Genomic DNA, 16,069 nt, shown 5'->3' with positions numbered 1-16,069 from the left:
CACACTTGCAGGTCATTGCATCTTTTCTGTTCTCTCTTTCCAAATCAGCATTCTTTGTTTTGGCATATACGTATACCAAACGTGGCTCCCTGTCTTCTGTCACTTCCCTAGGCAAGCACCCAATATGGAATGACAAGGTCTCCAGGTCCCAGTTTTAAATTCCTGGGGAAGAGTTCAGTTAGACCAGCTTGGACCAGTTATCCATTCCTGGTCCAAGCATCTGTGACCAGGAAGACAGAGTCATGTGATTAGCAGTCTTCTCAGCTGGAGCTATGAGAGCTGATGCTCAGGGATAGAGAAGGGCAGATGATACGAAGAGGTTCTCTCAGGTGGGTGGTGAGGAGGAAATCATCAGTGTCTTTGATTCACCAAGTGTGGAAACCGCTTATTTACATACCACCTGCAGCCTGGAAATGATATCTGTTTCCTGGCCCATCTCTATTAATCCTGCTGATTTGTTTCTGTTTTTCATTTGGTCATACTTTCACCTCCTCCCTTTGCTTCTCCTCATTTCATTTTCTCTCCTCTGTCTCTCAGTTGGTGCTTCAGAAAAGTAACAAGATATGTCTGGTGGTAGAAAGAGCTCTGTCAGAGGGAACCCAAGAGCAGCCTCTCATTCACACTTGCCCAGTGCTAGACCTTGGGCAAGTCACTTAATCACCCTTGGCCCTGGTTTCATTTTCTGAAAATGAATGGACCTAGGCTAGATGCTGGGAGAAACCTTAGAGATCATCTTTTCCGGGATGCTAAATATCTGTCCACTCAGCTGTCATTCTACAAGTACAGCACCCATGGCAGACATTACTAATTGATCCCAGCATGCTTCCCTGCTGGATCCAGGACTATGTTTAGAATCCTCCACAACAGTTCAGGTGGTCCCTGCCAATCAGTTGGAGGCAACTGACCTTTGAGATGTGACCAGTTAGCCATCTCTAAGCAAGAAATAGAGGCCCAGGTATCTACCATTTTTCTTCTATTACTTTCCTTAGAGAGATGGGATATGTGAAGCCATTATTCCTAATTCCCTGAAATTTTGAATGACAAAATAATAAATGCCCTCCTCTGCCCTTTTCTTCCTAATTATTCATTCTTTTACAAAAACTCTGCTTACTTCCTGACCTCCATCCAATCCAGCCTTTAATTTCTCCTGTGGCTGAAGGATCGACCATTCTTTTAGCAAAGATGAATCAGCCACGTTTGTCTGGGAGCATGAGAATTAGCCTGGCTCGCTTTGCAACTGTGTGGTGGCAGGCAACCGTGAGAGTTATTTTACTTTTTGAAAATATGTTTTCTGCAGTTATATTTGGACTGGAAAAAAAGATCCTTGCAGTCTCAGCTCAAATTACATTCAATGTTCCTAATTGCTGTTACCCTCAAATATGATAGTGAGTGAGGTCACATCGTCAGTTTACATTTCTCATCTATATTTACAAATGACACAGCTTTGGAACATCTGCTCTGCCTACGGAGCACTCAGTTTTACAGATGATGCAGCTGTAATGGTTGCTGGCACCATTGTTTCCTCGACGACGATGATGCTCGGAAACATCTCTTCCTTTCTGCCTCTCCTGCTGGTTGCTATTCTTTAAGTTGCTTTCTGGAGTTCATTTCTCCAGGAGAGATGGGCTTAAACTTCTAAGGCAGCATATTTTTATTATTTCTGCTGAAAGGCTTCTTCCTGGAATAGTTACTGATGGCAGTCTCCCCATGGCAGGGCCACCTTATTATATAACAGCTCTGTAGGTAGGGAGGCTAGAGGTCTAAAATAAAGGAGACAAAGGTAAAGCCTTTGCAAAGGTCGGACCTAGGGTACAGTCTGTATCTCTAATGCATAGGCACCCAGTGCTGGCTTCCCAGTCAAGAGAATCCGTGGTGTTCATAGAGAATGTGGCCATCTATTTTCGTCCTCCTTGGAAAGGGGTAGTGCTCGAGATGAATGAGGAAGTGTGGGTTGTGGTTCATGCAGACTACATTTAAATGCTTTCCTCTTGTTGTTATTTACTTCCATTTTAAAGTAAGATAAGTTGATAGAAGTGAGGATTTAAATCCTTTCATTTCTGGAGCTAACTATCCATTTGCAGGAAATGCAGAGGACAGAGGAACATGCTGAGTTGCACCATGAGTATGCATCAGCCCAGTTGCACCATGAGCATGCATTGGCCCAGTGCAAACTGTGGAAATTACAGGTTCTTCATCAGATAGGTTGTAAGCAAACAAAAGGAAAGGAGGGGAAAATCTGAAGATCAAAAGATACTTAAAAGACATGGCAAAAAATTTTTTTGTTATTGGGTAAGATTAATCTATATCTAGGGGGATAAAACTATTTGAAAATGAAAATGATTTCTTGGCTTAAACCGTGCCACAATTAATGGGCTCTTCTAGATGACTTGATTTTGCCCTCTTGTGTTATAGACGAGGAACATGGGGCCCAGTCAGGCAAAGTGATTTGCTCCATGTCTGAAAGGGAGCAGGTAGGACAACCATGGTGGGAATCCAGATCTCCTGGCTCATGTGTGAAGCTTCTACTACTTCCTCTCAGTATGATCATTATCATGCATTAATTTTATCTTTGAGTGCATTGACATAGATAAAATCACAGCAGAGTTGACTACGTCTTGGAGACTCTTTCTGTTAATCTGTTCTGTTAATTGCTTTATAAGCAGATTGGTTCTGACTTTGTCCAGTGAAAAGTGGCTATAAGCCCAGGAGCTCTACATTCTCTGACTTACGGATTCACAGAATAAAGTTAGTCTTTTGCTTTCTACTTGCTTTGACATTATAAAGTTAGTTTCATTGTTCAGCACTATGAAAGTGCTCTAAGGTTGCAATTAAAGCTATAAAATAATCTTACTTTTGTTATTAAATTTCATTCCCCCCCCCCGATAGTTCTGGCACTGATTTAAATTACATATTTTCACACGTGTAGCACTTTTTCTTGGGGAATCCATTCTTAAATAGACTGGCTGTTTTGAAAAGGGGGAACTGCCTGATAGAAATCCTCAGATTTTTTAATAAAGACATGTGTATCACTACCATACAAGCAATTCAGCCAACAAATTCACTTTACTGAAATATATTTTGGGTTAAATTATTCAATATTTACATCCAGTTTGAGAGAAAATAGATTTTAATGAAGGCTATATAATATGCTATATTATGCTACAGTGGCACGTTTGTCATTGATTTTTTTTTTTTTTTACTTTAGAAAAGAGCCAGGATTTGAGGCTCAATTACAAGGAATTAACAATCCAGCCAATGTGCCACAAGAAACATTTAATTCCTCTTGATATTTGTAAGAAGTCAACAATACATACCACTGGTTCACTGGCAATGGTTCTTACAATTCTTTACTGTGAAAATAATAGCACCAACCATTCAGGGTAGAAGATAGAAATGTATGTTATTTATCTTGAGGATAATAATGTATGTTTTAACTTCAAGAAGCTGTGCATTTAAAATTATACTGGAGCAAGAGGTGTGGAAAATCGCAAGCTAGATAAACTCATGACTTCAAGAGAGCTTTTTTTTTTAAGATTTTATTTATTTATTTATTTATTTATTTGAGAGTGAGAGCAAGAAAGAGAGAGCACAGGGGGAGAGGGAGAAGCAGACTCCCCGCTGAGCAGGAAGCCAGACGCGGGGCTCGATCCCAGGACCCTGGGATCATGACCTGAGCTGAAGGCAGACACTTAACCAACAGAGCCACCCAGGCACTCTGAGAGCTGTTCTTTCTTTAGGAACCATCAGAGAAGGAGAGAGGTTTCCATCCCTTAAAATGTCATCACATTTTCAGTTTTCCCTTGGTCATCCAGATGAGCCCCTCCCAATCCTTAGTGTTACAATGTTCTGTGGAGGCCATTGCTCCACGTCAGGCCCTCCTCAACATTTCCTCCCTGCCTCCCTAACTCCATCAGTGATGAGTGGGAAATGCCTTTCTCACTGGTACTGTCACCCATGAAAGGAAAATTCAGGTCTTCTTCAGAAAAGATTGATTTTCAGGCTTGGAGAGCTCATGGACTAGTTAATAAAATGAAGAATTTTGGAAGCCCAGTTTAGTTTGGCTAACTTTTAATTCTGTCAACTAAGGGCATGTCTACTCCTGCTGTCATTATCATTTAGAAAAGCAAGGAAATGTTGACACTAAAAATGGAGGATTGTCCATTAGATCCAGAAAGGCAGTTGATGAAAACACACATATATGCACACAATTATAGTTACATTTCTTGCTTTGTCTTGGTTGGGTGAAAACTGCTTTGGAGCAGAGTTTGGACAGGCGTTTGGAAACCTTGTGCCGAGTAGTTTTTTGCGTTTTGTTTTTTTTTTTTTTTAATGACATCTTTAAAAGGTGGACTCTTTTCAAGTTCCTTAAATAATGTTTAACACCTTGGGGTAGGGGCTTCACCTTATATGCTCCTCTCTATGGAGGCAGGATACAGTTGTGATTATGACTCTGGAGCCAGAATGCCTGCATTATAAATATAAATATATATATATATATAATAAGATTTATTATGAGGTTTTGGCTCATATGATTATGGGGGCTGAGAAGTCCCACCACCTGCGGGGGGCAAGCTGGAGACCCAGGAAAGCCCATGTTGTAATTCCAGCCAAATCTGAAGACTTAAGAACGGGGGGAAATCGATGGTGTAAATCCCAATCCAAGGGCAGAAAATTGTTATCCCAACTCAAACAGGCAGGAGGGGAATGAATCTTCTCTTGCTCTGACTTTTGTACTATTCAGCCCCACCCGCACTGGGGAGGGCAACTGACTTTATTGTGCCCACCAGTTCCAATGCTGATCTCATCCAGAAACACCTTCACAGGCACACAGAAATGTGTGGATAGCCCATGGCCCAATCAAATTGACACATAAAATTAACCATCGCAAGCATCTTCCTGATAGTAGTGTTGTGAGGATGAAATGTAGTGTTGTAAACAGGACAGAAGTGGACTACAGGAAACATTCAGGAAGCACTAGTGTCTGGCACACAGTAGGTGCTCAGATTAATGGAATGAGTGTAGGGAGGCTAAGTTTCACGTCTATGGTAGGATACTTTTACTGTGGACTCTTGTCTTTCAAGCACATGGCGGTTATGCAGACACACAGGGCATGTCCCCCCTGACCAAATGGTGTGTAGTCTGTCCTAGGATCCTCCTGGACAAAGTGGAATCTGTGCTGGGGAGGCCAGATGGGGAGAGCACCAGCATTCTGGTTCCCTTTTATGGGCACCCCAACTTCTGGCCAGACATCTCATCTGTTGTTAGTCACAGATTGTCCTGGTGATGAGAAGGATGAAGGAAAATCCATTGCCAATGCTGACCAATTATGTCTAACGATTTGGATTATTACTAGATAAACAAAGGCATTGGGAGATGGAAGTGGAACTTTTCTTGATGGAATAAATTGAAACTTAAAATAGATCTTACCACTTTATACCAAATGAGAGAAAATGTAGTCTCAGAGACTTCTAAATTATAGAATTAAAAAAAAAATGCTATCTTGGTATGACCACATATGTAAACACTAGAGCAAATAAACTATTCATGAAAATTACTTGCTATGAACGAACATATTGGCTGTCTTTTAGAGTTTTGGCACTTCTGAAGGGTTTGAAAATTATTTACTTAGAATAAATACTTTCCTCTTTTTTACCTTAAAGGCAGTTAGTTTAATTGTTATTCAGTCCTAATAGAGTTGGTTGGTAATTCCTTTTTATAAGCATCTGAATTAACAAATCCTGAAGTAGTGATATGCATTATTAATGAGGTTAGACTAATGTAGTAAAACTTGTGTCTGCATCAGTCATCAATGAATATGAATTAAAGATGAATAATAATATTTGTCATTAATATGGGCAGCATATTCTGCTTCTTGGCCCCCACACAGACAGTTGCAGAGTTTTAGAGGTTAGTTGTAAAAAGAACATCAGTATCCATGGATCATCACACAGCCTTCCCAGTAGAGCATTTTTCTTGTATGTCTCCAGTCAGAGGGGAAAACAATCAAGTTATTGATATTATCATTTTACCTAAATCAACTTAATGCCCCTAGAAGGCATTAGAACCAGTCAGTATAATGCTGGTCCCTGACATTCATTACACAGAACTTTACAGATCTCCTAGTGCTCACCCTCATGTTCTCTCAAGTCATGAATATCAATAGAAGAGTTCATGAATAAGTCTGATAAAATACACGGTGAAACGAGCGTACCGGCACAGAATTGGCCAGCTGTGTAATTTCAAAGAGCATGTTTTCAGATTCCATGATGGATTTAGTTGCTCAAGGGCAATGACTTTATGCTCTGAAATGATCTTAAGTTAGAATTCCCCCGAGGTGTTCTTCAGAGCAGGGGGTTCCTTGGGATATTAGCTGGTATCATGCAAAAGAGAAAAAGAAGAAAGAGTTCCAGAGTCAACTAGTTTGGGGATTTTCTAGATTAAATATAACATTTGTTTACTGTAAGACTTTTGGAGACTTCGGTGCATTTGTCTGCACTGTGAATCTCTCAGAAGAGATTTCCTAAGCTATTTTGAATACAAAACCTTTTGCCCTCAGAGTGTCGTATGGAACCGATATTTATGGGAACAGTTGTTGGGACATGGTTTCCTTTGCTTGTTCTCAGTTTTAGAGGCTCTGGGGTTGTCTGGATGTCCCTGATAGAGGACTGTTGTCTTTTCAATCTAACAAAATACCCTGTGAGATGCAAAGTGAATGGGAAGGTCTCTGCCTATCATGAATAACAATGTAGATGATTCAAGGTTGGGGTTATAAATAATAACCTTTAGGAAAACATTTAAGAGTGCAGAGTTTAGCCTAGGATCATACTACGTTGCATACATTAATGCAATGAAAAGTTTTAACATTCTCTTTTTGTGTCTAGCATGTTTTGTGCAGTGCTTGTGTGTTGTGTGGACCGTCATGGACTTTATAAATTTTTAATTTATCAATTGATAATTTATACATTAATTTATTATTGTATATACACATACATTTTTAATAGAATTGCATAAATGTGATCCTGGAGTACACCTGGGTTTCTACTTTTTATTGCAATCTTTCCCTCCCCCCCCCACACATTTTTGCTTGGCTGCCCTGCATTCATTTACATATTTTGATTATTGTTTGTTTACTTAATATATCTTTATTGGATTTTGATATTAAAGCAGTACTGGTTTCATAAAATGAATTGGGAATGTTTTCATATATCTCAAAGGCCTGAATTAGTTTAATAATGTTAGCATCACCTTGTTTTTTTAAAAGTTAGGTAGAACTCAGCTGGATATATCTGGTCCTGGTGCCTTTTTCAATAGTGCCTCCTCTTTGCTATGTTAATTTGTTTCAATTGCTCATTTCTGGATTAATTTGGGTTATGAAGATTATTCATTTATGTATGTGTATTTCTTTAATCTGAGAACATGCACGTGAGAAACTCTTGTTCTGTCTCTGCCTTCTCTCAGCATCTCAGCCCTAGCAGTAGTGAGATTCACGTGTCTGGTTTGTAAGCAGTCTTAATGAGAAAGTGTTTACTTTGCAACTATGCTGAGTAAGTCATTTAGAAAACCACATGCTTGATTGTGGAAATAAGCAGACTTCAGGGGAGAAATCTAATGCAGAGGCTCAGTGATGCTTTACTAATGCCAAGAAAGCCAGGTGGATCACCCAGGCACTCACTGGAGAATTACAGCTGGAGACAAGGGATTCATTGTAAGACATGTGAACAATGATGCCTGAAAGTTTGAATAAGTTTACCACAAAGTGGGAGTATAATCATTTACTGTTACCGTAGTTTAGAAAAAAGACATGACTCTGAAATCTCTTAATTAGATTTTGTGCTCCTTGATGACCATCCTGGTAAGTAACATATATTGACTGCTGACCACATACCAGGATGTGTTCCAAATATTCTACATGGGTTAATGCTGTTCGGCCTCAAGACGACCTATGAGCCCGAGATTATTACTGCATGCCTCATGTGAGGAGCAAACTAGCACAGAGAGGTCTGTGACCTGCCTAAATTGACACAGCTGGAACAAGGCAGCTCTGATTCCAGATCCCACACCCTTCGCTGGGACACTTGACCTCCTTCCCGGTAAGGATTACAGCTTGTTCACCTGTGTAAGGGAGGGACCATCTGAGAAACGATTTGGGGGTAAATGGCTAAGTGATTGAGCAAATAAGGGAGATAATTGGTTCTAATTCTAAGCAGAAAGGGAAAAGTAATAGAGCTAAAAATGGCGAGCTGTGGAAACAATGACATGTTAATTATGGGACTATCACTTAGAAGCGGTTTACATTTACACTTTTCAGCATGGTGTGAAGTCCAGTAATACGCCTTACCCAACTTTCTAAGGCCCTATTACTGCTTTTCAATTGGCTCAGACTTTACTACATCTCCAGTCTTTCTTGCCTAATGATGGATTAAAATGGTCTCAACTCCCGGTAGGGCTGTTAGAATGAAATAGTAAAAATGAATAGGAAGATTTGGAAAAGTTTGCTGATAGAATTGTCCTGTTTTGGAGGATCAGTTATTGGTGGTTAATCACGTTTTCTGTGGTTGAGTTTAGGCTGTCTACTGGGGTGACGTTTTGTTTTTGGTTTTGGGTTTTGTTTTTTTTTTTGGTTTGGTTTTTTTCAAAGAGAGTGTACGAGTGGGGAGGAGCAGAGAGAGAATCCGAAGTAGGCCCCACGCTGCCCGACACAGTGCTCAACACAGTGCTCAATCTCACAACCCTGAGATCATGACCTGAGCTGAAATCAAGAGTCGGATCCTTAACTGACTGAGCCACCCAGGCGCCCCGTAGTGGGGTGAAGTTTTTAAACTTATAAATGACCCTATCAGAAAGATCAAGATGATGGCAGAGTGAAGGGGGAAGAGAGATACCCCAAGTCCCATTGATTTACCTCTGATGCAGATGGTGTTAGAGTTAGCTGTGTGTGGTGACCTTGTCCATAAGAGGAGGTCATTATGTCTGTCCCACCTGCCACACAGCAATTATGATGACAGAATTGGAAGGAGATGAGGCAATTATTTGTAATACTAAAAATGTATAAATAACCTGTATCTTAATAGTCAGGGGGCAGTTAGACAATATAATACCATGTCTTAGTGGGAACAATATGCAGCCTAATCCAATATGAAAAAATGCTTTAAAATAATGTTAAAAGACCAAAAGCAGGTGCAAAGTCAAATGTGCAGTGTGATCACAGGTCTGAAAATCACATAAACCAAAGCTCTTCCAAGAATGAAATCTAGAAATACAGTTCATCACAGTGTGAATTGTGGTTTTCTCGATGTGGTAGGACATACCTGTGGAGGGGGCTGAAGAATGCATGGGACTCTCTTCCTTCAACTTTTCCATCATTTCTAAAGTTTCTGTAATGATCACATAAAGTGAGCCTTTAAAAAATGAAAGAGCAAATGTATTACTATCATAGTGGGGGAATCAATTTTATTTTTAAACCTTTTCACAAAGGGTTTGAAAGCAATAAGCTTTTTATTTTATTTTATTTTATTTATTTATTTAAAAGATTTATGTATTTATTTGACAGTGAGAGACACAGTGAGAGAGCGAACAAAAGCAGGGGGAGCGGGAGAGGGAGAAGCAGGCTTCCTGCTGAGCAGGGAGCCCAACGTAGGGCTCGATCCCAGGACCTCGGGATCATGACCTGAGCCGAAAGAAAGCAGACGCTTAACGACTGAGCCACCCAGGGGCCCCAAACTTTTTTTTCTTTTTATAGAAAATCGCCATGAAAGAGCTTTGATAGTTAAAAAGCTTCTGTAGAAGCAGTAAACACAACCTTCTATTTGCTGGCATTGCTTCAAGGAATGGCAATCTGATTGTGTTTAACTGGCACATTGAAAAAGCCCCAAGAGAAACCGTGTCAGGAAGAATGTCCCAGGCGCCAAACTTTAGAACTGTGGGGCTGGGGTGGATGCTTCCACATAGCAATGGTGCTTGATTCATCTCTTTTGACCTTCTGGGAATCGAGGTCTCACTGATTTAGAGCTATGCTCTAAATCTAAAACTATTGGTAGTGTTTGTCAAAGCAGCACCAAAGAGAGACTCATCCTCACACTCAGGAGATAGGGGCAGCTACCATGTGGGCTCCAGTCTGTCGGGGTCCCTCTGGGAGGACGGAGCCCACTCTGGACCTGGCAATGGAGGAAGACCTACTCTGTCCCACACGGAGCAGAGAGCCTTGGATCTGAAGTCAGAGGGGTTGAGTCAGACTCGGCTATTATAGGGTAGCTGTTGGTGTGACTTGGCCAAGACAGCATTTGACCTCCCTGGGGCATGGTTTGCTCACCTGTAAAATAAGGGTAATAACCTTTATCCTCTACCTCACAGGTACTGTAAGGATCAAGGTGGAATGAGGGTATGAAAAGATTCTGCAACCCATAAGGAGTTCCACAGACGTGTGGGATTGCGACCGTGCATGATCTGCAAGGCATTTCTGAGTTTTGACTAGCATCTGGGGCCTCTGAGGAAGCCTCAGAGTGCATCCCTGCCTACCCTGGGCTAAACAAGTAATGATAACAAGAACAATATCAGTAATAGCTAGTGTTTTGGGAGCACTATGTACCAGGCACTGTTCTAAGGACTTTACATGTATCACCTCATTTTGAAGATGTATTTATTTATTTTAGAGAGAGAGCGCATGGGGAGGGGCAGAAGGAGAGGGAGGGAGAGGGAGACTTTAGCAGACTTCTCGCTGAGCATGGAGCCCGATGCAGGGCTCGTTATCATGACCCTGAGATCATGACCTGAGCCAAAATCAAGGGTCGGGTGCTCAACTGTCTGAGTCACCCAGGCGCCCCTGTATCACCTCATTTTAATACTTAAAACAATTTCGTGGTAATGTAGGTACCATGAGGTAGGTACTGGAATAATCCCCATTTTACAAATGAGGGAGAGGCACAGAGAGGTTAAGTAACTTGTCCAGGGTCACACAGCTAGCAAATGGAGGAGTGGGATTTGAATCCAGGCAGTCTGACTCTGAGGCCTGATAGAAAGCTGCAGATACTTTTCTCTGACATACAAGGAGGAGGGGTTTGGGATACTTGTTTATTAACTGGTTGTCTTAGTTTCTTATATTCAAGAGCTGCTGTTGAGCAGGTTTGCTTTTCTTAAAGTGTTGCAATTAAGAAAACCTGCTGGTAGGCAGTGAATGGGACAAAGTGGATGGCTTCATGACCGTGGTTGGAAATGGGTCCCAGGCTGGCTGTGGGAAGGCCTCCTTCTCCTCGGTGTCTCCAGCAGGCCAAGGAGGGAAGCACTGAGTGGGAAAGGACTATGACTATGGCCACATTACAGGAGTAGTTTGAGGAAACCAGGAAGCCATCCAGGGCAGCATTGGGAGGCCCTTTGATCTTGCGTGGAGAATATTTCTTAAGTAGGAGACTCTGATGTTTTGGAAAGGAGGATCTCTGCTGGGGTCTGGGGTGAAAACAGCCATGAACAGGGGACTGACACAGTCCTAGGGACTAAAGAAAGAGGTTCAGAGCAGAGAAAAAGCAGCAGAGGAGCCTGATGGACGTGTGGGCTTTTGTGAGGTTCAGGTTTGTAGGCCATGCAGCCAGAATACTTTGAGCACAGCAGGCCTGGAGCCCAGGTCCGGTGTTGTGTGCAAGTATTGGGAAAGATGCGCTAGCAGCTCGGAGGGCTTCGGGAAGACCGAGGCCCTAACAACCCATCGTTTTCATTATGCATCTGGGTGTTACCTGCGGGGGCTCAAGGTCTGGGGAGACTAGGGAGGCAGTTCTCACCGTTTCTGACATTCTGCTTACAAAACCTGGCCAAGTACTCCCTAACCTGTTTTATATTTCATTAGTTAATGAACTTCAGTTCAAGGATAAGTTTAGCCCTGATGGGACTCTATGCAAACTGAATAAGCAAGTTATTTCCAACATAAATCCAGCTCTGCTCCCCATCTTTCTTTATCCAGAACCTCCTTAAATCTCTTACCATTTAAGCTACTTCCTTTTAAAATTCTTTAGATTACCAGTCCCTTGGTGTGGGACACACTGTCCAAACACAGGTAATTGTTGGCTTGTGCCTAGAATGAGTGATATTTGGCTTTTGTTTCTGTTTGTGTTTTTGTGGGGTTTTTAAAGAATGAGTGATATTTTTAATGTTCAGAAAGGATAGCCAGTTAGGGGCTTATGCAGGAAAATACCATTGCCTGTCGTCTCCCCCTCTAGTATGTAGGCTATATCATTGCATTCTGTGCGTTTTTTTTAAAGACTGTTAACCATATTTGTCCACAAAGAATAGTTCATGTCGTTGTAAGTAGAAGGGAGTTAGGGGTTTTGGACTGGAGAAGGGGGTGGATTGGAGACTCAGATTTCACTGAGAAGAAAATAATTCAGTAATTTGATTAGAATGGTGTGGCTTCTTTTTTTCTTTGAAAAATGGGATTTAAACCAAAGAGTACAACCTGTTTCATAGCAACATTCCAATGTGTCTGCTGCTGTTTCTGGTGTGGCTTTGTTTCTGCTCTTTTTTTTTTTTTAATTTTATTTTATTATGTTATGTTAGTCACCATACATTACATCATTAGTTTTTGATTCGTTGTTTGCGTATAACACCCAGTGCTCCATGCAATACGTGCCCTTCTTAATACCCATCACCGGGCTACCCCATCCCCCACCCCTCTCCCCTCTAGAATCCTCAATTTGTTTCTGCTCTTGCAAAGCCCAGTGTTCTCTTCAGATAACTTCCTCTGAGTCCCAGGTACTATGTGAGAATTGTTTCACAGCTTCTCTGTGATATTCCAAACAAACATACTAACTTGGGCTTCTTTTTTACTGTCTTGATGGCAACTTCTCACCATCCTTTTTGCTACTCTCCAATCATGGTACTTCATGCTCCATCTCTTCTTCCTACACTCCCATTCACCATATAACCTTCCATAGCTCCTTACTTCCTACCTCTCTTAATTTTCTGTTGCTGCATAATAGATTGCCACAAACTTCTGGCTCAAAATAACATGCACATGATTTCCCGATTTCCATGGGCACAGCTTCTTCGGGTCCTGTGCACAGGGTTTGTTACAAGGCTGCAGTTGTCTTGTCAGCTGGGCTGTGTTCTCATCTGGAGGCTTGGCTGGGGAAGGATCTACTTCCGCGTTCACTCAGGTTGTTGGCAGAATTCATTTCCTTGTTGCTTCCATATCGAAGGCCCTAGCTTCTTGCTGGCTGTCAGTGGGAAACCAGCCTCACCTCTGAGAAGCTGCTCATAGTTCCTGGAGATGACCTGCAATTCTAGAAGCTACCTACAGCCCTTTGCCACATGGGCTTTCCCAGTATGGCCTCTTATTTCATCAGGCCATCAAGGACAGCAAGTCTACTAGCAAGACTGAGTCTTAGATGATATAAACACAAGTGTAATATCCCATCACCTTTGCCATATTGGTTAGAAGCAAGTCACAGGTCTTGCTCATACTCAAGAAGAGGGGTCACACAGAGACATGACTGCCAAGAGACAGGGATCATGGGAGTACTGTGGAGTGGGTCAAACACACTCCTCTATGCAACCTGTATCACACTTCTACTTCACTGCCTTTTTTTGAGTGTTTTAAGCTTTCTGTAATTTGGTTTTGTCCTACTTCTCTTAATTTACTTTTCTCTTCTTAATAAATTACCTCTCATTTCCCCCTCAAGATTTTTTCTTCCCTTTCTACCCCTTCCATGTTAGGTCAATTAATACAAATATATTTTATTTATTAGCATAGACATAATTTTAAAATCTTCTGTATAAAGCAGAAGTAATTTTCATTGAAATGAAGAGTTCTTAGCTGTGTTTTGGCTTCTGAATCCTTTTGAGAATCTCATTAAAGCTATAGAGATTCATTTCCCAGAAGTGAGGGACACAACCCTGTATTGTTTCAGTTATTATTGCTGCATAGCAAACCACCCCTAGCTTGGTGTGGTAAAATAGCAACCATTTTATAATGCTCATGGTTTCAGGAATCCAGACAGAGCACAGTGAAGAAAGCTTCTCTCTGCTTCATGATTCTTGGGGACTCAGGAGGGAAGACTGAAACAGCCAGGGTGACTTGAATGGTTAGGGACTAGAATTCCTTGGAGGCTTCTTCATTCACATGGGCAGGGATGACTGGGAGTCTTGGCTTAGCTGGGACTGTTGACCGCAGTACTTACACATGGCCTCTCCATGTGGCTTGGGCTGCTCACAGAGTGGTGGCAGCTCCAGGAGGGAGAGTAAGGGAGTATATGGAGAGCAAGCCTTCCAAGAGGCCAAGTGGAAGCTGCCTGGCCTTTTGTGATGGTAGCCTTAGAAGCCACATGGCATTGCTTCTGCCACACTGAAATTGGCTGAATGGTCTCAAGCCCACTCGGCTGCAGGTGAAGGGGACATAGACCTCACCTCTTAATGAGAGGCATATAGGAGAAATTGCAGCCGTTAAAAAAAAAAAACACATATACAAACACAAATATATTTAAAGGACTAGATTATCTGAGAATTGAAAGGGGTCCATAGAGGATGATCTATTTCAGTCCTCTATCATGGCTCAACTCCTTTTCACAACTTTCCAGTCATCCCATGCTTGGACCACTGTGGGGGCAGAGGGATTCCTTCTGGTCTCTCCTGTCATCCACTCCCACCCCTTTGCAGTCTGTTCTGTTCTTCACTCCATAACCAGAATGCTTGTTCTAAAACACAAATTTGCTCCTGTACATCACCCGTCTTCACCTCCCCACCCCACTCCACTTCAAACCACATTTTCTAACTTCAGTTCTCCTTGGCTTGTTTCTGTCAGATTGTTCTAACATTTTTAGGTAGTAATGGAGAAAGCTCTAGAAGTACCTTTTCTTTTTTTACTTTTAATTTAAAATATGACTTAAGGGCACTTACTGTGGTCATGAACACCATCAACACTGCAGAACCATGGAAAGGAGACCAGAGAATCGTCAAGCAGGATTGTTTCTCTTCCCGAGCATGAAATTTCCAGATTTCTGCTCAGTTATGTTCTTGCCTCCTTTCCTGTGGAGCTCACCATTTTGTGCCTTTCTCTTCTTTCCTTTCTGCCTGCAGCTTTACATGGGAAATATTGGTGCTGACAGTCTGATTTCTCTGTTGGTGCTTGTAGTGACACTGGGTCTTGTGAGGTGTCTCCAGTCCTCGATTGGATGTGCATAGTTTGTCTTTCAGAGAGAGAAAGATGTCACTGGGGCCATCTTTCCAAGCATAGACAACCTCATTTATTTGGCTGGAGAAGACTTAGGGTCCTAAAAACACATTTGCATCCAGATATACTATCCTTTCATTTTGCATTTTGGGTTTCTTGCATGAGGTTTATTTTGGTGTCATTGGCCACGGCAGGTGGTCACGTTGATCTTTGATTTTCTAGGTTGTGAGTTTTACAGTCCAACCTTTGTAGGTGGTACAGAAAAAAAGATTTAAGATACACAGGTATCTTCCGCATCTTTGCTCAAATATCACTTCATCAGAGACTGTTGCTCACCATACCTGCCCCGTAGGGTAGCTCAGCATTTGCATCTGTGCAATTACGTCATTGTCTGAATACAGTTAATGAGTCTTCTGTGCTGGGGCGGCAGCTCTGTGAGATGGGAGCGGTGTCTGCCTTGCCCACCCCTTCTCTCCAGGACCTTCCACCGCAGGCACTTGATGACCAGCTGATGTCTGATCGTGTGGTATTTTGTTTCACAGGAATAGACAATCTACAGATAACAGTCAGCCCGACCCCGGAGTCATTTCCTCATGGGAAAGTGTTACCGATTGCACCAACATGGCCTTTCTCCGAAGTCCAGTCTTCCTCGGCAGTGGCCAGAATCCAGAATGTGCTGGGACCGGCCCCTGACAACACGAGCGTGCTGCAGTTCCCCCGAACACCTCCACCCAAGACACACCGCAGAGCTAGGGCTCACGGGGACTTCTCTTCCTCCCCTTACCAAGGAAGTGGCCATAGCGCCTCCCTCGAGCCTTCCAAGGATTCCACGGAGTCTGTGGTCCAGCCGAGACCTCAAGGGGGAAAAGACGCAACCTCCATGTCAGGTTTGCCTCACACCAGCATGCTCCCCTCATT

At 42.2% G+C, this 16,069-nt stretch overlaps 1 protein-coding gene across 1 annotated transcript in view; it reads left to right on the top strand.

Moving 5' to 3' along the window:
* Window positions 1–16,069, top strand: part of KIAA1549L (KIAA1549 like) — a 266,072-nt gene that overhangs the window by 130,536 nt on the left and 119,467 nt on the right. The window contains exon 2 of the mRNA XM_073904787.1: window positions 15,694–16,038. Within this exon, the coding sequence (XP_073760888.1) occupies window positions 15,694–16,038 (345 nt within the window). The remainder of the gene's footprint in view (window positions 1–15,693; window positions 16,039–16,069) is intronic.

Source organism: Callorhinus ursinus, unplaced genomic scaffold (genome assembly GCF_003265705.2).
Source record: "Callorhinus ursinus isolate GAN/ISIS: 27379988/994484 unplaced genomic scaffold, GSC_fseal_2.0 scaffold21, whole genome shotgun sequence".
Taxonomy (NCBI): domain Eukaryota; kingdom Metazoa; phylum Chordata; class Mammalia; order Carnivora; family Otariidae; genus Callorhinus; species Callorhinus ursinus.
Note: the sequence above shows the minus strand (reverse complement) of the source record. Positions and strands in the feature narration are given on the sequence as shown.